Source organism: Plasmodium yoelii, assembly GCF_900002385.2.
Source record: "Plasmodium yoelii strain 17X genome assembly, chromosome: 5".
NCBI classification, from domain to species: domain Eukaryota; phylum Apicomplexa; class Aconoidasida; order Haemosporida; family Plasmodiidae; genus Plasmodium; species Plasmodium yoelii.
Window position 1 is genome coordinate 954,759 of NC_036177.2, and position 27,942 is coordinate 982,700.

General features: G+C 23.8%; 3 protein-coding genes and 1 non-coding gene across 4 annotated transcripts; 2 read left to right on the top strand and 2 right to left on the bottom strand.

Annotated features, from left to right (window-relative positions):
* Nucleotides 1–1,902: 1,902 nt before the first annotated feature.
* On the top strand, nucleotides 1,903–5,928 carry PY17X_0522600. The gene has a single exon (XR_002696557.1). It is a non-coding gene; the product is annotated as a 28S ribosomal RNA (ribosomal RNA).
* Nucleotides 5,929–8,620: 2,692 nt separating this feature from the next.
* On the bottom strand, nucleotides 8,621–17,197 carry PY17X_0522700 (zinc finger protein, putative; the record flags this gene model as incomplete). Its single annotated transcript, XM_022955263.1, has 1 exon — nucleotides 8,621–17,197. One exon carries the CDS (start codon nucleotides 17,195–17,197, stop codon nucleotides 8,621–8,623), a length of 8,577 nt encoding a protein of 2,858 aa, XP_022811710.1.
* A 3,245-nt stretch (nucleotides 17,198–20,442) lies between these two features.
* PY17X_0522800 (serine/threonine protein kinase RIO2, putative) lies at nucleotides 20,443–22,209 on the top strand (the record flags this gene model as incomplete). Its single annotated transcript, XM_721820.2, has 1 exon — nucleotides 20,443–22,209. The coding sequence occupies one exon, from the start codon at nucleotides 20,443–20,445 to the stop codon at nucleotides 22,207–22,209; it is 1,767 nt and encodes a 588-aa protein (XP_726913.2).
* Nucleotides 22,210–23,045: 836 nt separating this feature from the next.
* PY17X_0522900 (conserved Plasmodium protein, unknown function) lies at nucleotides 23,046–26,849 on the bottom strand (the record flags this gene model as incomplete). The annotated part of the gene is made up of 1 exon (XM_022955265.2): nucleotides 23,046–26,849. The coding sequence occupies one exon, from the start codon at nucleotides 26,847–26,849 to the stop codon at nucleotides 23,046–23,048; it is 3,804 nt and encodes a 1,267-aa protein (XP_022811711.2).
* Between the last annotated feature and the right edge of the window lie 1,093 nt (nucleotides 26,850–27,942).

Here is a 27,942-nt window from a genome sequence, read left to right on the forward strand (position 1 = left end):
CTTGTAACATTGTAAATGTAACATATTATTGTTTGACGCTTCAATGTTGTGAATGTGTAATAAGCTAGATAGTCGGAAACCCTATGTGTTATGGACACGTTGCTCATGGGCACGTCGGCTTATGGCACTTGGCCATTGTAATTATGTACTTACATTGGTGTAAACCCTATGGGTTATGAACTACAATGATAATGTAAATGAGTATATAATGCATTGCGTGTTGTTTACGGTTATTGTTTCCAATTTCAATGCTGTTAATATGTAGTTATATTGCATGTTGTTAACATGTATATTGTTAGTTAGGTTCTTGAGGTTGGTTCATCAATGGAAATGATGTTTATATTGTTGGAAATATTAATATTTTCTTACTATTATGATTCATTGATGAACCACTAACAATATAATGTTAGGAACATGTAATATACAATATATGTATGTACAACATTTGTATCTTGCAAAAACAACATATAACGCGAGTTATATGTTGAGATACTAATGTCTATTATATACATATATTTAGTAACGTTGCAAGTTGAAAATATATACGGGAATATCTGCTAGTAACATCAATATACTATACATCACATATGCACCCCATTGTAAGTTGTAAACATTATTGTTAGGAACTCAATGCTGTATATATTGTAGTAACATTTGCATGTTGTAAACATGTTATTGTTAGGTTCACCAATGAGTATATGTATTATGTAATAACATTGTAAGTTGTAAACATGTTATTGTTAGGTTCACCAATGAGCATATATGTAGTAAATATTGTAACTTGAAAACGTAAACGAAAACGTAAGTAGTTTATATAGTTGGAGATATCAATGCCTAATATATATTTGCAACCATTGTAAGTTGTAAACATGTTATTTATTGTTAGGTTCACCAATGAGCATATATATATGTAGTAAACATTGTAACTTGAAAACGTAAATGAAAACGTAAGTAGTTTATTTAGTTGGAGATATCAATGCCTAAATATATTTGCAACCATTGTAAGTTGTAAACATGTTATTGTTAGGTTCATCAATGTCTACTATACATTTACAACCATTGTAAGTTGTAAACATGTTATTGTTAGGTTCACCAATGTCTACTATACATTTACAACCATTGTAAGTTGTAAACATGTTATTGTTAGGTTCATCAAATGTATCTATACATATTTACAACCATTTCAAGTTGTAAACAATATTTTATGTTAGGTTCATCAATGAGCATATATAATAGTATCATTGCAGGCTGAAAACAGATACGGGAATATATGTTAGGAACATCAATTTTACTATGCATATTTGCAAACTTGAGGTTGATAAACAATATAATGTTAGTGACATTCAAAGCCTATATCACATATTTACAAAATTGTTGTGGTTGGAAACTCATAGGGTTAGGACACCAGTGTTATGTTACATTTTTACAATGGACGTGTCGGAAACACATATAGGTGTTAGGGGCTACATTGCTTAAAGCATATTTGCACTTTGTATGTTGAAGGCAGTATAATGTTACAACATATCAATGCTGCGAAGCATAATGGTGTAAAGTGTTATGTTATCTGTGAACTTTGAGATATTTTAATTAGCATATATTGCGCGGTGTAGTCGTAAGCTAATAAAATGACCTGAACAGTCATGTTTAAAGATAAAGACAATAGAAATACATTAACAACTTCAAGTAACTAACAACTTCTAAGTTAAACAACTTAAACTGGTTCACCCAAACCAGTTAACTACTTAACTGGAAAAATACTCATATAGTTAGTTGTATAAAATCCTATATAAATGTGAGCAAACCTGTTGTAATGACAAATAAGCTATAAATAGTTAGATGGAGATGGATAAATGGCTAATTACATGGAAACTATGAGAGGTGATTGCATATTGACATATGGAATAGGAGAGCGAATCCGCCGAATTTAAGCATATAATTAAGCGGGAGAAAAGAAAATAACAATGATTCCTTTAGTAACGGCGAGTGAACAAGGAAAAGCTCAAAAGGAAAATCCGCATTGTGGTGAAAACTGCAGTGTGGAATTGTCTGGTTGAGGGGTTCATCATTTTCTATTTTATTTGCTGGGTTGTGAAATGAGTAGGAACGCTATTCCATAGAGGGTGAAAGACCCGTAACTCCCAACATATTTAGAAAATGATGATTCTCTATAGAGTCGTGTTCTTTGAGATTGGAGCACAAATGTGTGTGATACATTTCACATAAAGCTAAATATATGTAGGAAACCGATAGTAAACAAGTACCGTGAGGGAAAGATGAAATAGCACTTAGGAATAAGACTTAAATAATACCTGAAATCGTTAAGATGGAACGGATTGAGAGAGAAAAAACGTAAGGATAGAAATTCATTTCTTAATATACAGAATTATGATTTAATTTCGAAACTTATTAAAAGAAGCATCAGTGAACTTTAGGGTTATAAAATATAAAGCCTTGTTCCGTTTATTCATATAATACACATGTATTGTATTTATAACGGATATCGTGTTACTTCCGCTAAAAATGGTTGGATAACGAGCTATTTTTATAATTCAGTTTACTGAGGGTTTATTACAATCTTAGGGATGTCCTCATGTCCTCGGTGGGGCCCTCTATTGATTTAAGTTGCTTCTAAAAAGTACTTTCTTAACCCACCCGTCTTGAAACACGGACCAAGGAGTCTAACAAATGTGCGAGCGTATATATGTTTTAACTATTAATAAAAGAAACATTTCAACCTTTTATAATACGCGTAATTAAAGTGTAAAGAGCTTAACCTTTTGTAGAACATACTAGATTGATCCATTATATTTTCACGTGGCGACTGAAAAATAATGTGCTTCAGTTAAGTATATGCATACAGATCCCGTTTGACAAACGTCAAACCGAGAGTGAGTATATTTGTTAGGACCCGAGAGGCTTTGAACTAAGCGTGGTGAGATTGAAGTCGGGTGAAAGCCTGATGGAGGATCGAATTGATACTGACGTGCAAATCGTTCATTTCAATCACGTTTAGGGGCGAAAGACTAATCGAAAAGCCTATTAGCTGGTTATTTTCGAAAGATCTCTTAGGATCGCTGGAGTTTATTAAATAGTTTTACGAGGTAGAGATAATGATTAAAGGTCCCAGTGGAACATTCCACTGTCCTATTCTCAAACTCCCAATACGTAACATGGGATAATATCTTAACTGTAATTTTCTCATTATAAATAAAGAACTCCTAGTAGGCCATTTTTGGTAAGCAGAACTGGCGATGAGGGATGCTCCTAACGCTTGGATAAGGTGCCTAAATATTCGTTAATAGATACCATGAAAGGTGTTGATTCATAGTGACAGTAGGACGGTTATCATTGAAGTCGAAATCCGCCAAGGAGTGTGTAACAACTCACCTACCGAATGAACCAGCCCTGAAAATGGATGGCGCTAAAACGGATTACCGATACCAAGCCATAGAAAGAGATTTAAGGGTTATTTGGGTTCGCCCGACTAATCTTTTTTTAATCTTTCTATGAGTAGAAAATCGTGGGGTTTGTGTAGAAGCAAGATGCGTGAGCTCTTGTGGAACATATCCCTAGTGCAGATCTTGGTGGAAGTAGCAAATATTCAAATGAGAACTTTGAAGACTGAAGTGGAGAAGGGTTTCTTGGCAACTTTGATTGTACAAGAGTTAGCCGCTCCTAAGGGAAAGCTGAAAAGCATTTAAATTGGGATTTGGCGTAGCAACTGTTGCGTCTTGTCTCGGTCCCAAAAGGGAAACAGGTTAATATTCCTGTGCCTAGGTTAATGTTATATATGGAAGATGGTAACATAAATTGGAATGAACTTCTTAACGCAGGTTTTTCGATCGAGATGCGTTATCTTTGCATTTTAACTTATAGCAAACACCTTGGAATCAATTTAATTGGAGAAAAGGTTTGCTGAATTGCAATTCATGATGTTTTTAATTGTCGGGATAAATACCTTATTCCACATTTAAAAAATAGTGTTTTGTAGTAATAGTAATTCATTATTATGAATTATTCGATTTGTAAAAACTGCCCTTGAAAAAAGAAGGGAACAGCTATATGTAGTGGGCGTATTGTGAACATTTCATGAGATTATATACGAAGACGAACGTTGCTTGTTAAGCGGTAATTTTCTTATTTGTATATAACCCTCATGAAATTGGTCCAATATTTGTTACATTATGATAGCATAGATAACGATGCCATTTAGAGCGTACCCATAACCGCATCAGGTCTCCTAGGTTAACAGCCTCTGGTTAAATAGAAAAACGTAAGTAAGGGAAGTTAGCAAAATAGATCCGTAACTTCGGGAAAAGGATTGGCTCTGATGGCATAGAGTAAAGAAGTTAACATTAACATCTGAATAAGATATTATGAGTGTGTTATGGTTCGCCATATACATTTATATTATCCGTTTTTCTTATGTTTTTTTATCTAAAACTTTATTCACGACCATATAAAAACCCTTCATCATGCCTCTTTCGCATGGGCTGTGTTTTAATATGGTATATAAATGTCAGCTCAGAACTGAAACGGACAAGGGGAATCCGACTGTTTAATTAAAACATAGCATTGTGAAAAGCCAGAAATGGTATTGACACAATGTGATTTCTGCCCAGTGCCATGAATGTCAACTTGATGAAATTCAATAAAGCACAGGTAAACGGCGGGGGTAACTATGACTCTCTTAAGGTAGCCAAATGTCTCGTCATAATTAGTGACGTGCATGAATGGATTAACGAGATTCTCACTGTCCCTACTTGCGATCTAGCGAAACCACAGCCAAGGGATCGGGCTTGGCTAAATCAGCGGGGAAAGAAGACCCTGTTGAGCTTTACTCTAGTCTGGCTTTGTGAAACGACTTAAGAGGTGTAGCATAAGTGGGAGCAGAGATTGAAATATATTTTTGCGACAGTGAAATACCACTACTTTTAATGTTGTTTTACTCATCTATTTATAGGGATTAATACAGGATAATCCAAGACTGGCTTGGCCCTGTGTTATCATTATGAGTGTTGTATGATAACTGCAAGGTTGTTTGTTTTCCCATAAAACGAATATAGAGACATAGCCAGATGGGGAGTTTGACTGGGGCGGTACATCTGTTAAAAAATAACATAGATGTCCAAAGACAAGCTCAAAGAGAACAGAAATCTCTTGTAGACTAAAAGGGGAAAAGCTTGTTTGATTTCGACTTTCAGAAAAAGTGGAAAACGTGAAAGCGTGGCCTATCGATCCTTTGATATTGCAAAATTATAAGACCTCTTGGTCTCTTTGTGCATACAGAGGTGTCTGAAAAGTTACCACAGGGATAACTAGCTTGTGGCTGCCAAGCGTTTTTAGCGACGTAGCTTTTTGATCTTTCGATGTCGGCTCTTCCTATCATTGGGACGCAGAAGTCCCAAAGTGTCGGATTGTTCACCCGCTAATAGGGAACGTGAGCTGGGTTTAGACCGTCGTGAGACAGGTTAGTTTTACCCTACTGATGAATTATTATTTTTATATATATAATGTATTGTGACAGTAATCCAACTTGGTACGAGAGGAATAGTTGGTTCAGACAGTTGGTACAGCGATTGGTTGACAAACCAGTGTTGCGAAGCTAAGTCTGTTGGATAATGGCTGAACGCCTCTTAAGCCAGAACCCATGCTGATTAAACAGTATTATTTTGTTCTTCTTTGACTTACTGCTGATTTAAAAGCGAAACTATATGTATAATACTTGTTATATACAATTTATACAATTAATCCTATTGCCATTTGGAGGAGGAGTCATGCCTCCTTTTGGTTCTTGTAATTAAAAACAAAGATGAATTAATACAAACTGTAGACGACTTTTAGGCCTCGGGGTGCTGTAAACATGAAAGTAAACTTAGTTTTACGATCTGTTAAGGCTTATCCTCTGTGGTAAAGTATTTTTTTAAACTTAAATAGTATTTTTTTAAGCTTAAATATAAATAAAAAAAATACATATTATAATATATTATAAATTTATATTGCATAAGTTTGCAAATATAAATTTATGATATATTATATATATTAACAATTTTTAATATCAATTTTTTACATTTTTGATTATGCAATTATTTGTATAAAAAAAATATATATTATAATATATTATAAATTTATATTGCAAACTTATGCAGTATAAATTTATGATATATTATATATATTAACAATTTTTAATATCAATTTTTTACATTATTTATGCTCGTGATTGCATGGATTTCCTACTTAGGGTTTTTTAAGTAGTTAATATATACAATATGTATAGGGTTATGTATTGATAATACAAGTAGGTAAGTATTATTAATACAAGTAGGTAAGTATTATTAATACAAAGTATAGGTAAGTATTGATAATACAAAGTATAGGTAAGTATTGATAATACAAAGTATAGGTAAGTATTATTAATACAAAGTATAGGTAAGTATTATTAATACAAAGTATAGGTAAGTATTATTAATACAAGTAGGTAAGTATTATTAATACAAGTAGGTAAGTATTATTAATACAAATAGGTAAGTATTATTAATACAAATAGGTATGTGTTATTAATACAAGTAGGTAAGTATTATTAATACAAGTAGGTAAGTATTATTAATACAAATAGGTAAGTATTATTAATACAAATAGGTATGTGTTATTAATACAAGTAGGTATGTGTTATTAATACAAGTAGGTAAGTATTATTAATACAAGTAGGTAAGTATTATTAATACAAGTAGGTAAGTATTATTAATACAAGTAGGTAAGTATTATTAATACAAGTAGGTAAGTATTATTAATACAAGTAGGTATGTGTTATTAATACAAGTAGGTAAGTATTATTAATACAAAGTATAGGTAAGTATTATTAATACAAGTAGGTATGTGTTATTAATACAAGTAGGTAAGTATTATTAATACAAGTAGGTAAGTATTATTAATACAAGTAGGTAAGTATTATTAATACAAGTAGGTATGTGTTATTAATACAAGTAGGTAAGTATTATTAATACAAATAGGTAAGTATTATTAATACAAATAGGTAAGTATTATTAATACAAATAGGTAAGTATTATTAATACAAATAGGTAAGTATTATTAATACAAATAGGTAAGTATTATTAATACAAGTAGGTAAGTATTATTAATACAAGTAGGTAAGTATTATTAATACAAGTAGGTAAGTATTATTAATACAAGTAGGTAAGTATTATTAATACAAGTAGGTAAGTATTATTAATACAAGTAGGTAAGTATTATTAATACAAGTAGGTGGGTGATATTATCGATCATATGTGTCGTGTTGATATGTCATGTAATAGTTTATTCGGAAAGCACTTGTATATTTCCTTATACCAGTAAATTCTTTTTAAAAGACGGGTAACTAGTATATTGTAATTATAACAATATGATGAAATGTATTTAAGATTAAATTGTAGAATTTTGAATAAACTAGTTAATGACAATCTATAGTAAATTAACAAAATTGTAACTAGGTTTATCTCCAAATCATAATTCTATATACTATTTATATATATATATATATATATGAGGGTGAACTTTATTTATTTTGAACTATTATAAGAGGATTTCATAGATGGGGGAAACACATTATTATAACATAGTAGGGTAGGTAGTAAACTCGGTAAAAATATTAAATATAATATGCTTCATTATAAGTTAAAAATATTTATAAATGTATATTTTTAATTATTATATAAATATGAAGTTATAATAATATTTTTATATAAAAATTTGATAATTTAATAATTTAATAATACTTAATTAAATGTGAATAATAAGGGTTGTTGTATGGTATGTTTATAGTTGTGATATATATGTTGTGGTCGTTATAAATGTATAAATGGATGTATTGGAAATCCATTATATTTTTAAATTGCAATGCATTAATCATTTATCCGGTTATTCATTTAAAATGTCAAAATAATATAATTAGTTTTAACTTATTCTTTAAGTTAAAGTTGAAGTTAAAGTTTCATTATACGAAATATAATATGTATGGTTATAAAACATTTATTGTATTATTTTATACATTTTATTAGCATTAAAAAATATGGTTGGATAATAGGGTATTGTAAAATAAGTGTGGATTGAATAAAAATAAACCATAATGTGAATGATTTTTAATTATTTTATATGTGTAAACAATTTTTTAAATCGTTAAAAATTTTTAATTGTTCAAAAAAATTAGTAGTATAGTTTATATATAAATATAGCATAACAATTTATTTAATCATATGTGCATCGAATAAAATGTGGCAAGCCACAAAAAAATAATAAATAAATACAACAAATTAAAAATATAATAAATAAAACATATTTTATTTTATTTTATATATATAACTCCATGCACAGGCACAAAAATATATATGCTATAAATTAACATAAAAAACTTAATGGGTAAAAATGTGGATATGTTGAGTGAGTCTATATAATTGCATACATATTATTATAAGGAGCTAAAACAAAATAGGAAAATATAGCGAATTATGTTTTTGTGAATAAACGAAAAAAGTTTCAAATAATATATATTTCAATTTTTTACACATTAATAATAACATTTATGAATAAATATCCGTTGTTGGTGGTGGTATAATAAAAAATATTGTTAAAATTTGTGTATTCGATTTTGTTTGATATGGATATTATTTCCATATTTCGAATTGTTTATATTTGCAAATTTTTCATTTCTCATTTTATTTTTTATAATGTCATCTCTTGTTGGACTATTATTTCTATGTTGATAATAGTTTTTGTAATTTTTATTAATTAATTTTTTATTTGAATAAGTATGAAAATGATGCCCCCCATTTCTGTTATAATTATTGTTCATGTTATGTTTTTCTCCATTTCCATAATAATCATAATTTTTATTATATTTTTTATAATGATATTCATCATCATTATAATTTTCAGTGTATTTATTTTTATAATAATTTTCAGGATGATGATAAAAAGTTTTTTTACTACCACTTTTTGGATAATGCTCTTTTTCGTATTTGTTATAATCTGGATATTTTTTTTCATAATCACCACCACTTGTTATGTCTCCATTATTATTATCATCATTCCGTTCACTATTTCGCTCATGATGTTCATTTTTTTCATCATTATTTTTTTCAGTATCATGTTTTTCCCCGTTATATTTATTAAGTTCATCTTTATTGTTGTTATCATTATTGTCGATAGGGTGTCCATTTCCATTGTAGTAATTATTATTATTATTATCCTCATTGGTATTTTTACTCTTTAAATTGTCTTCGGCTTTATAAGTTTTATTGGTATTAATTTTTTCTTCTGAATTTGGAGGTGCAGTGGTATTATTAGAAAGCAATTCTTCGTCATCATGTTTTATTTTTTTTTCGTATTTATTTATTATATACCTATTACTACTATTGTTGTATTTATTTGGATATTTTTCATAATTATTATTATGTATATATTTATTATCATAATTATTTCCATTTCTTTCATATTTATTATGATACTCGCTCCTATCATATCTATAATGTTCATTCCGATCATATCGACGATCTTCATTTCTACTATTATTATACTTATGATGATAATCATATCTGTTGTTGTCATATTTATTATGGCCATATTTATCATATCTATTATTTTCATATTTAGTATGGCTATATTTATCATATCTGTTATTTTCATTTTGATGTTCATACTTATTAAAATCATATTTTTTGCTAAATCGTTTATTCATTTTATCTTGTTCATTATTATTACTGTGTCGATCGTATTTATCTGAGTAATATGGATTATTATTTTTATAATATTTAGGGTTTATTGTGTCTTCTTTATTTATACCCTTTTTTTTAGATATATCATGAATAATATTATTATCATATTTATTATCTTCATTAGTCATTGATCGATTTCGAATTTTACTATCTCGATTTTCTTTTTCATTGTCCTCCATATGGGTGATAATATCCCCATTGTTATTATTGTCATCAGTTCCATTATTTTTGTTAAATTTATCATATTTATTATTAAGATTGGTCTCTTTTTCATCATTATCATTATTAGCATCATCGTGGTTATGAGTTTTATAATTAGTACTACTATCATATGATTTATTATATTTATTTTCTTTATATTTTTTGTCTGATTCTATACTCTTATTATTATTTCTGTATATTTTATTGTTATGTATATCATTTAATGAACCTTTAGAACGATATTCATTATATTCTTTATGGTGGTTATGATAAAAATTTTCTCGATATTCTTCATTTTCAATAATTGGTCTATTTTTATCATCTCGGTTCCTTTTATTATTATAATAATACCTGGCATCAGAATCGTCATTATTCTCACTATAGGATGAGTAACTATTTCGACGATAATAATCATAATAATTATGTTGGTTTGTATTTCTATTATAGTATTTGTTTTTATCGATTTCATTTTTATTAAATGTATTATTATGATACATTTTTTTATATCGATAATGTTTATCATCATAATATTTATCATCATAATGTTTATCACCATAATGTTTATCATCATAATATTTATCATCATAATATTTATCACCATAGTGTTTACTTTTACCATATTCGTCTTTTTCAAAATAATTTTCATGGGATCTATTCCTTTGGCTATCATTACTGTACGATTTTTTTCTTTTAATTTTATGATATTTTTTATCATCGTAATATTTATCTTTATAATAATAATCTTCTTTTTCATGTTTACTATATTCACTTTCATTGTGATCATTATTATTTGCATCGTAACATCTTTTTTTATGATCATTTGAATCATCTTCTTTATTACAATTTAGCTGTTTATAGTCTGTCTCTTCTTCGTCATCATCTAATATACATCGTTTTCTCTTACTTCTGGTGCTCGTATCAACAATAAAGAATCCACTATCATCTTTGCTTTCTTTATCTTGTAAATGATTATCAATTGGGGAATTTGTTTCTTTACTGTTACTTTTTCTATCTGGGGTAATTGAACGACGGCTCTCTTTTAATTTATAAGAATTTTTATTCCAATGTTTCGAAATATTTCTATGTTTATTTTTTTTATTATTATATACATCTTGATCACTTTGACTTTTGTCATCCTCTTCATATATGTTCGAATTTCCATCATCAGCAGAAGAGTCCTCGTCTTGACTTGTATTATTATTATTATTATTTGTTATGTCTATTTTATTTTTTTTATATTTTTTATGAATTTTTTTCTTTTGTTTATCATCAAGATGATAATCACCAACAATATTATCATCATTTGAATATTTTCGTTTTCTTTCTCGATTTTGTTCACCACTATTATTTCCATCGAATTCGTTTGGAAGAAAAGTGCTACCACTACTATTATAATTATATTTTTGTTTAATATGATCACTATTTTTATCTTTCTGTTCTTTGGATTTTAAAACATGATTCATGTTATTATCTGTTGGGAGTATGTCATTTTTTTTATCAAGTTGATCACTTAAATTAGTCATGTCATTTGGGATGATAATATTTTGTTCATGTTTTAATTTTTCTAACTCGAATTTATATTCATTTTGTTGCTGATTGCTGGTTTCTTTCTCTTCTTTGCCATCTCCATTATTTGATAATTTTTTAATCTTATTATTATTTATTTTTTTTACAATTTTAAAAGAATTATAATCATTATAATCATTATTAATAATATTGTCATTACCGGAAAGACCTTTTGTATTATTTTTTGTAACATGCTTTGGTTGAGTTTTATTTACTTTTTTTAATTTTTCAGTTCGTATTTGATTACTTATTATCGTCATTTCAGGTTTTAAAATATTTTTATTTGTAGTAATTTTTTCTTTGGAATAATAAATTTCATTTTTTGTTTTATCTTGATCATCATTTTCAGAAAAATTGTGATTATCTGAAATTTCTAAGTTTTTGCTAGTCTCCAAATTAATAGTATTATTTTTTTTATTATTTTTTGGAATTTTTCCTTTATTTTTTTTCTTAATAGTATTGTTTTTTGTATCATCATTTTTATACCAATCGATACTATTATCATTATTACTACTCTTTAATTTGAGTTTACCTTTTTTACTATTTTTTACATCGCCATTACTTACATTGCTATTTTTATCATCCAAACTATTTTCATCGTTGTATTCATTATTTTTTTTAATAGTATTATTTAATTGGTCTTTGGTATGGTCAGTATATGAATGACTTGTTTGATTATCTAATTGGGGTTGATAAGTTTGTTTTTTTTTCCCTTTATTTTTATCATCTTCCAAATGTGTATATTTTTTAAATTTATACTTTAAGTTGGGAATTTGGAATTTTATATTATCATTAAACAAACTGATTTCATTAACAATTTTTTTATAATCATAATTAAAAACTTGGGTAACAACTTTTTTCATTTTATTTAATTCGATGTTGTTATTATTATTATTATCGCTAAAATTAATATTATGGGCATAATTGAAATATATATTACTATTTTCTATATCATTTTGTAGATCTTTATTAGGATCATCAACATTTTTTTTACTTTTATTATTTGCATTAGTAGTGTTAGAATTATTTGTAGCAGAATTGGTGTTGTTCGAATTAAATTCAATAGCATTGTTTCCACTTACAATGTCAATTTCTTCGTTATTATAAAAATAAATACTATTTTTATTTATTTCTTCAACATTAAATGTTAAAGAAGCTCCTTTTGAATATATAATTACTCTGCTACTTAATATATGTTTTTTTAAATTTTTGGCATTTAATATTGTTGTTTTTATGTGACTTCCATCATATTCACCATCTATATCATTATAGGATAGAGATTTATTAGAAACATTTCCTTTCGATATATTTGTATTTAATGTATTATTTCGATTTCTTATTAGTTCCTTAATAATGTTTTTATTTTCGTTACATCGCATGCTAAATGTTATGTATTCATTGTTTTCATTTTTTTCATTTTTCTCATTTTTGTCGCTTTTTTCTGTGTCCTTTCTATTTCCAGTGTTTCCTCCAATCAAATCTTTTTTTAATATATTTTTATCATTACTTTTATTTTTTGAGTTTTTATTTTCATTATTTAGTTTTAGCTGTTGTACATGTTGATGTTGTTTCGCATTTTTTTTTAAACTCGCTTCATTTTTATTACTGTTTATTATGTAATTTTTTAATGGGTTCTTTGTAGAAATTATTTTGGTCATTTTTTTTCCACCTTTATTATTATTTTGAACCGGGTTTGTATTTTCAATAACATTTAAATAATCATTGACCAACGATTTTACGTTTGCATTTTTTTCCCTAGAATCATTTTTGTTATAACTTTTTTGTTTTTTCATTAATATATTATTAACATTTAAATTGTTAGAATTATTTAGAATGGGTTCATTAATATTTTCCATCGGAATTGTTTTCATTAATTCATCCGGATAATAAATTTGTGATGATAAACTGTTAAAATAATTAACACTTGCAATAAATTTTTCATAATTTGGTAAAATTTTATTTTTTTTTTTATCACTATTATGATGTGTATTATTTAAATCATCATTTATTTTTGTTAGATTTTCTGAATCCAATTTATTGATATCATCTATAAACGAATTATATAGTTTTTCATTTTCTAATTTTATAAAATTATTATTTATTTCATTTTCTGTTATTATTATATTTTTATTACTTTGGTTGATTAATGGAGATATATTTTCATCATTATATTCTTCAAATGGGAAATTTACAAATTCATTTGTACTTAATCTACTAAAAGAATTGCTTTTTTGTGTCAACATTTTATTATTGTTTGGAATTAAAAACTTATGATAATTTATATCTGAACTACTTAATGATTTACTTTTTGGAGAGCTATTTATTACATTTTCATTATTTATATAATATTCGTTAAATAGTATTTTTATCTCATTTTTCGAATCAGAGTTCATAAGAATATCACCATCTATGTTGGATTTGTGTTCGTATGAACTCGATTTAGTTGAATATATATAGGGGTTAATATTATTTTTTTCCATTTCCAAATGCTTATCATCATTGTGATCATCATTATGACCATCATTGTGACCATCATTATGACCGTTGTTATGACCGTTGTTATTTTCTTGATTGTCTTCAAAGACATCGGAATGATTATTATTTTTTTTTTTAGATTTTTCATTACATTTTTCGTAGTTTAAATAATTTTCCATTTGCTTCCTATTATATAAAACATAATTTCGCATTATTTCATATTTTCTTTCATTATAAAACTCGTTAATTGTATCACCACAATCAAATATATTATTGTACGTACATTTATTAGTTTCCTCTTTTTCACTTTTAGGGCTATCTGTAGAATTGCATTTATATGTATGTGCTTCTCCATTTTTGTTTACATCATTTTTATTAATAACATTTCCTTTCCATTTATTAATTCTAAATTTATTTATCAGCATATTCCATATGTTTTTATTTGAATCCCCTTGATTAGTTTTGGAATTATCGGTTCCCTCATATTTGTGTTCACTTTCAAAATTATCAACATGCTTTGTATTATTATGACTTATAATTTGAAACATTCTCAAATCTTGTATATGGGAACTATTTCCTTTTTGACTTTGCTCATTTTCTGGGTCGTTAATTTGTTCCAATTTATCCCTATTATTATCATTATTTTCGAAATTTTTATTATCATTATTTTCGAAATTTTTATTGTCATTAGTAATGTGTGCTTTATTAAACTTGATCATGTCAACTTTGTTTGGATATAAATGATAAGGTAAACTATCATAACTTTTATTATCACCCAATTGGTTGTAAAAAAATTGTGATGTTTTACTTCTATAATTATATATTTTATTTTTTTGAATTAATTTTTTTTTTGAAACTTTTATTTGTAAAAAGCTATCTGATAAATAATTTTTATCATATTCATAATCAAAAGAAACAGTTTTATTTTCATAACAACTAAATGAATTTGAGCGTTTCATATAATTTCCATTCCTCAAATTCCAGACATTTTTATTAGTAGTTTGATTACCATAACTATTAATGAATTTTATAAATGCACAAATGCTATTCCAATGTTGTTGATCTATTTTTTTATTTTTTATGAGTTTTTTATAATCAATATTATTAACAATATGGTGTTTTTCAACATTATCTTTATTATCGTTGAAGTTACTGCAAGCATTGTTAGTTTCATATTTATTCGTTAAATTTTTACAATTTTTATAATTTTTATGTTTTATATTATTATATTTATCTACACTATTTTTTCCTTTAGTTTTCCCTTGTTTTGAATGTTTATCACTTTTGTCTTTGGGAAAATTATTGAGAATATTATCATCTTGATTTTTTTCTAAATTATTTATATTTTTATGACTAAGATTATCTTCTATATATATTTCTTCTTCGGCATCACAATTATTATATTTATTCCAAAAGTTTAATGAACAATACCATTCATCTGGTAATTTGGTAACATTAACATGTGCATCAACTTTTCTCCATTTTTTGCAATTTTCACATTGTACCCAATTTACTACATTATTTAATGGGTTGTTATTTTTTTCTGAATCGTTTTTATTATCATCACTCATATGGTCTTTATTAATTAATACTGTTTCAGGATTATAACTATTTGAATTTAAATTCGTTTCGTTATGTATAGCGGCATTGATATTTTTTTCATTTTTGTTGGCCTTATTTTGGTTAAAATTAGAGTGATTTGTTTTTATATCATGATTTTTTTTTTTTTCTGAATTTATTTCATTTTTTTTTGAAATATAATTTTTTATTTTATTCATATTATGAATATATTTATTAGTTTCTTTTGAATTATTTTCATCTATAATATTACCAGTTTCATCTTTACAAGTATTTTGAAAAATCGAAACATCTTTATTATCAAAACTATTTTTATCATATATTTCATTTAGATTTATTTCATTTTTTATATGACTAATTTCTTTTAATTTTTTATTTTTTTTTATTTTTGTATCATCGAATTCGCCTTCATCACTTATATTATATTTGTTATTTTTTTTTTTATGGTTTTTATTTTCTTTTAATAGATCATTTGAATTTTTATGTGGATTACTACTATTTAATAATGTTATCAAGTCTTTTTCATTTTTGTTTTTATTATTTGATTGTTTCCTTGCTTTTTGTTTTTTCTTTAATATATTGTTGACAATAGAATGCATAGATGAATAAGATGATGAATTATTATTGTTATCATTTTTTTTATGCATTCTTATATTCTTTTTAAAATGACAATCACTATTTGTATCACTATAATATTGGGTATTAAATTTTATTCGACTTTTGAAATGTCTATATATCTCTCCATCACTATTGCTCCTATTAAATTTATTTATATTTTTTTTGCTATATTTTGAATAGGGCATATTAATTGTATAGTTATTATTATGATTATAAAAATTTTCATCATAATTATGTATGACACTATTAAACCCATTATTTTGTTCACTATTTATTTGCTTTTTTTTATGATTTACTTTTTTGATAATTTTGGAAGGGGATTTGGTAACACCCTTTCCAGAATAATTACCAAAATCTAAAGATGTATTATTTAAAAGAATTTCATTTTTATATTCTTTTTTATTAGTATTATATTTATTTTTTGTTTTTTTTTTATCTTCTTTATTTTTTTTAATATCATATTTATTTTTATTATTATTATTATTATTATAGTTAGATGAAGTTATATTATTTGATAAAATGTTATTTCCATCATTATGATTAAAAACAGTGTTATCTCTTTGATTTATATATATATTTAAATTATTACTATTTTGTGATATATTTTCTTCATTGTGAATATTATTTATTTGTTTACAATTTTCAACATTATGTTGGTAACTATTTATTTCATTATTGTTATTCACATGTACTTGCTTTTTATTATTGCTGTAAAATTCACTTTCGAATTTAGTAGCATCCTCTAATGAATCCACATTTTTATATGATTCACTGGGAAGGTTAGTAGTAATATTATTATTGTTTAAATTATATTGAGGAGAAATAACAATTTCCTCTTCTATTTCACATGAATTATATCGAGTATCACCATTTAAACTACAATACCATGTGTTTGTTAATTTACTTATATCAGTATTTGAAGGTAGTTTCCTCCATTTTTCGCATTTATCACATTGTACCCAATTATCGTTTTCTTGAATATTTAAATCCATATTCTTATTATTACTTTTTATTATTACTTTTTATTATTACTTTTTGTTATTACTTTTTATTATTACTTTTTTGTTATTACTTTTTTGTTATTATTTTTGTTCTTCCTCATCATTGAAAAAGTATATTTTTTAGTATAACTTTTTTTTTTTTTTTTTTTTAATTATTTATTATAATATATGTTTTATATTATTATAAACTTTTAAATGTTTAAGGAATTTATAACATTATTTTGCAATTTTTTTAATGTTTTTTTAATTTTTTTTGTAAATTGTTTTTATTATTCATAGTTCATTTTATTCATTGACTCCAATTTAAAATCAACAAGTATCTATACACACATATATGTTATAAAAATTGTTTTATTTTGATTATAGTTTAGAAATATATTTCTCTGTTTTTTTCATACATATACAATATGTCTATTTATTTAGACATATTATATTTTTACTAAAAAATGAATAATAACACTTTTGATACAAAAATATGGATGAAATTTGTATTGTTTGCTAACTCGTATTCTCCTTTTTTTGTTATATTATGTATTTTTATTTTCTCCAAAATGTTATGACAATTGTACATTTAGTTTTGCTTTGATTTATATTCATAGATTTCTGTGTTACATTAGTAGCTATTATGCGATATGTATATTTTATTCACTTATAAAATTCTGGCTTTATAGCTATTTATAATATGATATATTTATAACAATAAAATGATGCTACAAATAAAAATAGGAAAATAACAACTGTGCAATATATATATGTATATATATGTATATATATATGTATATATATATGTATATATATTTATTTATTTATTTATAATTATATAACATACACATATGTAGACTATTTGGCAATTTTAATAAAACAGTATATTATTTGAATAAATTTTTCTTTGAAGCCTTAAAAATAGAATTGGTATTTTTTTATATCTCTTTTAACGTATCACAAATAAAAACAAAATTTAAAATCATATGAAAGTGTAAGAATAAACAAATATACAAAATATATAAATTTATTTGTACTATGTATATTGTAATTATTTATCACCCCGAGTAGAGGGAATATATGCATATATATAAATCATATTTGTCAAATGCTAATTATATACATATATTATGTATTTAAAAACAATTTCATAATCATATTTTTAGTAAAAAATTTAGAATAAAAAGGTACTGAAAAAGATAAAGCATTACAATACTTTTTTTATATAATACATTTCATCACTTACAGACACATACACATATGATGATATAAATTGTGGAGCAATATATGTATTATGAAAATATAAAACATATAATATATATGTATATATAAACAATAATCAAATAATATAACAGTTTAAATTGTACATAAAAAATTCAATACTGTTCAAAGAAAAAAAAAAAAGGTATATATAAATGGTGTTCCTTTTAAAAAGAAGTAAAACAAAATACTTAATTTTTAGTAAGTCATGTCCTATATTTTACAAAATATATATTATATATTTGGATATATAGGGCTTAGCTTTTTTTATATAATCACACCAAAAAAAAAAAAAAATGACACAAATATAAATATTATACTATATATACAACATACATATGTAAATAAAACCAGCTACTGATGTATTAAATTTTATAATCAATTATAAAACAGTAAGAATATAAAGGGAAGATAATATTATATGTCTGTTTTCTTGTAAAATATATAAAATTGATCAAATTTTATGTTTTTTTTTAATTAAAATGAAAAATAAAAATTGGAATAAATCATACTGAGCCTTCTGTTCATATTCTCAATTTTTATTTTGTTTGGCATTTTCATGTTTGTATTTATATTTTGATTAATGTTTCCTTTTTTCGTTCTTCATTATATGATTTGAAATATATTTGCTTGATTTTTTCTTTTTATATTTTATTTTTATAAAATTGTCGTTATTTTATTCGCTTGGAATGTATATAACAATTTTATGTTTGGGTTTTGATATATTCGATAGATTTGTCATCAGGTATGTTTTATCATCCTTTTAATTTAAATCTTTCATCTTAATTTGCAATTGCATATATTTAAGTTTTATTTCAATGTTAAAAAATATATGTATATAATAATATATGTATAATATATATAATATATATATGTATATAATATATATATTACTCGATAAAATGAATAAATACATATATGATGATAAAATTTTACTAATTATTTCATTTTTATAATTCTACTGAAAAAAAATTATAAGTTCATTTTTTTTTTTTTTTTTTTTGCATATTATATATGTATATGGAGTAGGAACGCTGTACTAAAATTACGATTGTTATATTTGCAAAGAAATGAAGAAAAATATTTTTAAAACTTCAAATTACCCATTGTTTATATTTTTAATAAATAATTAAACATATGAGCAAGGCCCATATAAAATTAATCGGAATAAAGCAAAAATAATAAATGCTTTTATTTAAAAAAAAAAAAAAAACATAATTATCATCAGTATCTTATATTATTTCTGTATTTATAATAGCTCACCAATTATATATTTTTATAAATTGTTTTTCAAATATTAAAAAAATACAAAAAAATAATGATAATAAAGTGCAAACCAAATAAATAATTATAATGCCAAAAAGTGAATGTTATAATATTAAAGCAAAATAAAAATACATAAAATATAGAACTTGTAAATTTGGGGATAAGTACAAATTTGATTTTATTTATTGGAAATACAAATTCAAACCATAAAATGTGAGAACAAAATCAAATAAAATTAAATGACCAAAATATTATTATATAACATACGTACTTATTATTAAGGGCTATTAAATAACATTTCAATCAGCATAAAACATAAAAAACATAGAAAAATTAAGAAAATTTAAATATTTAAAAAATGGATGAATAAATTTTATTTTAGTAACAAACAAAAATAATATAAATGGTGTTGAACTTTTAGTTGATGGCATGTCGTATTTTCCATGTAAATTTTGAATGCATAGAAATTAATTTTTTTTATTTTTTTTTTCAAATAAGCATATATACATATTTAGTATATTTTGCTATCTTGTGAAATCAGCAAATATTCCAGTAACGAATATTATCCAAATAATTTTTTCAGTCTTAGTACATTTTCATAGTTTTTTTTTTTTTTTTTTTTTTTTTTTTAAAAAAAAGACCAAAATAGAATGAATAATTACTGTTACAATAGTAGTTGTTACATAACAAATATCAGAAAACACAAATTAATAAAATATTAAAAAAAAATGAAGCTCGACATATCATGCTTTTGTTTTTTATCCAAAAATGAGTACAGAGTACTTACAGCTATAGAAATGGGTATGAAAAATCATGAATATTTAGACGTACAATTAATAGCTAGTATAGCAAATTTAAGAAAAGAAGGTATTATGAGTGTATTAAAAAAATTGTTAAAAAATAAATTAATAAGTCATGAAAATAAAATATATGATGGATATAAATTAACTTATTTAGGATATGATTTCTTAGCATTAAGAGCTTTTTTAAATAGAGGTATATTAAAAAGTGTGGGTAATCAAATAGGTGTAGGAAAAGAATCAGATATATATATATGTAAAGATGTGAATGATAATTTATTATGTTTAAAAATTCATAGATTAGGTAGGATATCATTTAGAACTATAAAAAATAATAGAGATTATTATGGAAAAAAAAAATTTCGAAATTGGCTATATTTATCAAAAATAGCTGCAACAAAAGAATATGCATATTTAAAAGCATTATATGAAAATGATTTTCCTGTTCCTAAACCATATGATTTGAATAGACATATGATTTTGATGTCTTATGTAAATGGATATCCATTATCTCATGTAAAAATAAGTAACCCTTTCAAAGTTATCGATTTTTTGTTAAATACAATTATAAAATTTGCAAGGTCAGATATAATTCATGGTGATTTTAATGAATTTAATATATTAATTGATGATAATGAAAATATAACAATTATAGATTTCCCTCAAATAGTTTCTTTACATCATGAAAATGGAAAAATGTATTTTGAAAGAGATGTAAAATGTGTTATTAGTCATTTTTATAAAAAATATAAAATAAGAATTGAAGATTATCCATTATATGAAGATATTGCATCTTTAGAAAATGAAAAAATTATAAAAGATGAAAATAATATTTCTAATAAGCATGATAATGCACTTTTAGAAATTTTGCAAAATGATAAATCTGATTATGAAACTAATTTATCTGATACTGAATCTACTATAACACTTCACAATGATAATAAATCAATTGGAAGTATAGTAGAGATAGATAAAAATAATAAAACAATTGAACAAGATTTAAAAAAAAATGATGATAAAAATAGTGTCTTAAAAAATAGAAAAGATGATACTTTTAGTGATATATCAACGAATTGTTTAAACGAAAGTTTAGATAATCAATATAAAGATGCTTATGAAAATAATCAGGAAAGAGAAGCTGAAAATAGTAAATTATATAAAAGAGAAGATACCATTAACGAAAATATTAATGATGATATTTTGGAAAAAAAAAATGAAGAAATAATTTCAAACTTGTCAAATAGTATATCTGATAAAGAAAATGACAACATAAATTTAGATGATAAAAAATACAATGATAAGAAAAATTCTGAATTAGATGATAGTTATCAAGATATTCCAAGTGAACAAAAAGTTACGTCTCAAAATATGGGAAATGAAAAAAGTGATGATGATAATACTAGCGATAGTGAAGATAAATTAGATAGCGAAAATTCAAGTGAGGAATCAAATAGTCATAGCGATAATTATTTGACCGAATATTCGAGTTGTGATTCTAATAATAGTCAATCTGGGGAAACTAAAAAAAAATTATCTGACACTTGGAATCCACATATTAAAAAATATACGAAAGAATATGCAAAAAGCAAATTAAAATATATGGATAGAAAAAAAAAAAAAAAGGAAAAATTTAAGGAAAATTTAAAAACAAAAAATAAAAAAAAATTGATGGAAAAAATTAAAAATTATATCTAGTTCAAACTATGTATATATAGTATATAATTTGATAAGAACAAATTATAAAAAAAAATGATAAATCAAGGAAGCGGGATGCCAATAAAACTGTATAAAATAAAATGGGTGTACTAATTCAATCGTTACAATAAGCGATAAATGATAATTTTATATTTCTATATACTTCCAAATTAAGAAAAATTAGACATGTGCCTAATTTTTACCTTTTATATGTTTGGATGGGTGTATATATTTATATGCATAATTGCAATATTTTCGTTTAATTGATATACATCCCTTACTTTTATTTGTTTTGTTCATATATATGCGCATATTTTTTAAATAATTTTTATTTGTTATTTTATTTTTTTTTCCTTTTTCTTGTTTTTTTTATTTTACATATATGAGTAAAATAAAAAAAAAAAAAAATTAATTAACCTTTTCAACCTATTAATAACCATTTAACCATGGGAATAAATATATGAATAAAACTAAGAGGGTGTGAGCATTGTTGCAATTTTGTATACATACGTGACAATGTAATTACCATGTGCACACATATGTATATATATAAATATTAAAAAATATATATATACATATGTAGAAATGTGGGCCCCCCTTTTTTATATTTCATTGCATATCCCATAAGCATGACTTTTCAACTCTGATAAAAACTTCGGATTAAAATTCGCGTCGCTGTGGGGTATATTTGTTCATGTCTAATTTGTGTAGCATAGTTCGCGCCTACTTGGTTGGTATGTTTCTTCGATTGTTTGTTATTTTTTGCTATTTTCTTCTATTTTCTTCTATTTTCTTCGATTTTTTGCTATTTTCTTCTATTTTTTGCCATTTCCGTTTTAACCATAAAAATTGTATACATGGTCGAGAAAGGAAGCAATCTGGTTGTCATCATTTACATAATTAATGTGGGTAATGTGAAAATCTGGACGTATAAAAATATATATTGCGGATTGTAAATTTGGTTGATAAATAAAATTATTTGGTAAATAAAAGTTAATATTATATTGCTTTTGAAAATCATTTATAAAATCATATAAAATAACTTGATCTTTTATTTTTGAATTTTTTATGGTATTAATTAATTCATTTGGTATATTATAAGAGCTAATAGTAAAATTTCGTGTATATACATTAAAATTAGTAGAACATATACTTTTGTTAGTTTGAATAAAATCACTTTTATTTTGATTACATAAGATCCATAAAATTTTTAAAAAAGGTTGATGTCTACAATTGTTGTTGTTATTTTTAGTTCCTTTTTTTCCCATGATATTATGAGTTAAACGAGCAATTTTTATTAATTTTTTTAAAGCTGCTTTATCATATGTATAAGCAAATTGATTATTATAATATTTTTTATTATATTTATTTTTTAGTAAATGTGTGGTAATATAATTACAAATAGGCTTTTCTTTTTTTGATATATTTATACACAAAATTAGTGTGTGCATTTGATTTTTTAAATAATCATATAAAGAAACATTTTTATTTTCTTTAATTTTATTAAATGAAGAAATAAATTTTAAAATACAATTTTTTGCTCTGTCTGCACATATATTATTATTTTTATTACAAAAAAATATATTTCTTGTATTATTAATAACATAATTAGTATAATTATGTTGTAGCAAAAATGTACTTAAATATAATTTTTCAAATATGTTATAATTAGTAGGAAATTTTTGAAATATATAAGCAAAAAATTTAAAAAAAAGTATATTATAATATGTACAAATATTATTATTATTACCATTATTATTGATAAAAATAAAATTTAATTTATCTCTATTCCATGATACAACTTTTTCAGATATATATTTTCTTTCTTTTTCATAACCTTCTAATAATATTAATGTACATCCATGACTAATAATATATTTTAGTTTCCATCCTATATTATATATATCATGTATAGTTAAATTAACACTTACATTAAATAATGGATTATAAAAACAGTTAGCTTCTCCTGCTAATACAACATAATTATTATAATAATTTGTACATATTTTATCTTTATGTATTCCTATTTTTAAATTATATAAATAATATAATTCAGTATTTGGAAATATTTTATTTATTAATTTTATAACTTCTATATATTTTATTTCTTTAGATTTTTTAATAGGATATAAATATTTATTTTGGGAAGATTTGTCTATTTTTCTACATATAGTTATATGCCAATTATATATCCCTAATTTTGCATATTCTGAAGCTCGATTATTTATTTCATTCATGGAATTATTACTTAATGCATCAACATAGTTATTATCTGTATCTTCTTTTAAACTTTCATTTGTTAAATTTTCTGTGTTTTTATTTTTAATTAAAATAGAATTTGTATCGTTTTCTTTTATTGAAAATGAGGTGGTTTTATTTTTTTGTGAAAAATCTTTTGGGAATTTATTATCATAATTTTTAATATAATAAGTAAATTTTTCTTCATATTTTTTTATAAAATTCATAAAATATTCTTTTGTCTTTTTTTTTTCAAGATTTATATTAAGTTCGTTTTTTTCTACAAGACATTTATTCATTAAAATATTATTTTGTTTTTCATGATAATCGTTAATTTTTTGACAAACACTTTTTGGCTTGTTCATTTTAAACAAATTTTTTTTTTTATAAATATCTTTTTCTAATATTTCATTTGTGTAACTTTTATTAAATCTATTTCGTTTTTGAATTAGTTTATTTAAATTTTGTTTATTATCATCATAATAATTATGGAATTTATTGTCTTCTATATCATTTTGTTGTAATAATTTATCATGAATTGTTTCTCTTGGTTTATCTCTCTCTTTTTGTACATATTTTTTTATAAATGTAATATTATTTGGCTCCATCGTATTACATTTTGGTAAGCCACTTAAGGTGTCAACTGGTAAACCGCTCAAAGTGTTGATTGGCAAACCGCTCAAAGTGTTGATTGTTAATTTTTGTGGATTCTCAATTTCGAAAGATTCTTTTTTGATTGGTTTGGTGAGGGTTTTTTTATAATTTGAAGAGGTATTATTTTTTCTTATATATAATTCTTTTTTCATATTTTTTATGGTATCTTTAAATTTTGGATTGGTAGAATAAAAATTATTTTCATCAACATTTGAAATATCGAAAAATATGGGAAAACAAGTAACAAAACCATATTCTGATTGAAATAAAGATAAATTATAATAATGCATTTCATTACTCCATTTTGCACATATATCTGCAGATATATATTCTATATCATTATTTTCATTTTCTTTCATTTTTATATTAAATAATTTTCGAACTATTGAATGTTTTCCATCAACACCAACTATAAATTTACTATTAATAGAAGAATAATATCGTTTTTTTTTTTTTTTTTTTTTATCTTTTTTTATTCTTAAACTTTTTGAATTATTTTTTTCCATATCCCAATAATTATAATTATGTTTTACCCGAACAGTTGCTCCAGTGATATTACCATTTCGAGCATTTTTTTCGTAGAATATATTTGGGTCATTTTTTTCGTAGAATATATTTGGGTCATTTTTTTCGTAGAATATATTTGGGTCATTTTTTTCGTAGAATATATTTGGGTCATTTTTTTCGTAGAATATATTTGGGTCATTTTTTTCGTAGAATATATTTGGGATATTTTTTTCATTATTAATATCGTGTGTCTTTTTTATGTACCCTTCAATTTTATACTTATTATTTATATCTGATGAAAATTTACTTAAACAACTTGTATTGGAACTATATGTCTTATCACTATTATCATAAGAAGGAGTATCATTTGAATCTGTACTACAATAAAAAGAGAAATTACTTGATATATTTTTATTTGATAAATTTGAAAAAATAGAATTACTATTTGATGTTATTAAATTGACGTCTATGGTATTGTCTTTTTCATCAGAAATATTTTTAGATGTATTATAACTTTCATTATTATTTTCTATGTTGTTATTATTTTTAATAAGAGCATTTTTTACTTCTCTATTTTTCAAAAGTGATGGTAATGTGTATAATTTTTTAACCTTTACATTATTATAATAGAATTTTAATTTATTATTTTTTGATATATTTTCAGAAGATTTATTTTGTTCATTACAATTTATAAAATGTGTTGATTGATTTTGAATTGGTGATAATAATGTATTATACCATATTTTGGAACCATTTAATTTTATTTTTTTTAATAATATTTTATTTAAAGACATTTTATTAATACTTAGCATATATGGCATATTTCCATTTATACTTTGAAAAAAATTTTTACTACTTTGATTTATTAATTTATTTTGTATATAAAAATTAATACCTGTTAATTTCAAACTATTTGATAAAATTTCAGGAAGAATGTTTAAATCGTGTAACATTTCAAGGGTTCTAGGATAAAGTAAATATTGTTCATTTATTTTTGTATTTTCTACATTTTTTTCACATGAATCTATAATTATATGTTTTATATTTTTTCGAAATAAATCAAGAGACAAAATAAGTCCTCCTGTAGTTGCACCAACTATAAGTACATCTGTTTCCATCCTTTTGTTTATTTTATCTTTTCTTCTTTTTATATTTGTATAAAAATTACTGAAATTACTGAAATTACTGAAACCACTTCCATTCTCATTCTCATTCTCATTCTCATCATTATTATTATCCATAAGTACAAATGACGTTATGAAAAAAGACTAAAAATAATTTGGTCAATATACTTAATCTCACATATGTACATGCAAAATATATTATAATTTTATTCTTTAATTTTGCATAATTATTTATTTTTTCATATAATTGGCACATTAAAATGGATAAGCTTAATTAGTGTAACCAATTTGAAATTCTGTATACATGCATGTGCATCCATTCGCTTTTTTATGGAAGCTCATTGTAAGAGAAACTAAAAAAATGAAGAAACGAACGACTAAAAAAAAGAATAAAAAAATGAAGAAACAAATGAAGAAACAAACGAACAAACGAACGAACGAACGAACGAATAAAATATCTTAAGTCTACAAAATTGTAGAATATTATTATGTTGTTTTGTTTTGTTTTGTCTTTTTTTTTTTTTTATTATATGTGCATAAATAAGATCGTTGCTTTTGAAATTTGTTTTATTCCAAACTTGTCGTTGTGTTATGTATTTATTAATGAATTATTAAGATAGTGTAATGCGTTATGATTTAAAATGGTTAGGAAATATATTACTATTATCAAATTGTGTATTCGTTATTTCATTTATTTTGTGTGTTATATTAATTTATATATATAAGAACATTATTAAGAGATCCACAAACTTAACGAAAATAAAAGAAAAATATTATTAATAAAAAAAAAATGTCTTTTGTTGTTTTTTTGAATTATATTTGCACACAATTGCACTTTGGAAATAATTTTTTTTAGTTAAAAAAAATAACAATAGGGAATTGGACATATTTTTAAATTTCATATGTTTACAATATATTAATACTAAAACAACTATTAACATTCTGTAAACTATTGTAAAAATATATTCGAGAAAAAATAAGTGTAATAAACTATAGTGTTAAATATTGAAAAATAAAAGACAATTTTTTAAGCCCTTTTATTGTATAGTGAGTAATAACGTTTTGATGATAATTTTATTTGTGTGTAATTCTACACATATGCATATATCAATTATACACATATGCATATCTCAATTATACACATATACATATCTCAATTATACACATATATTTAAGTCATAGTATAATTGTAAAGGCATATTTTTTGCAT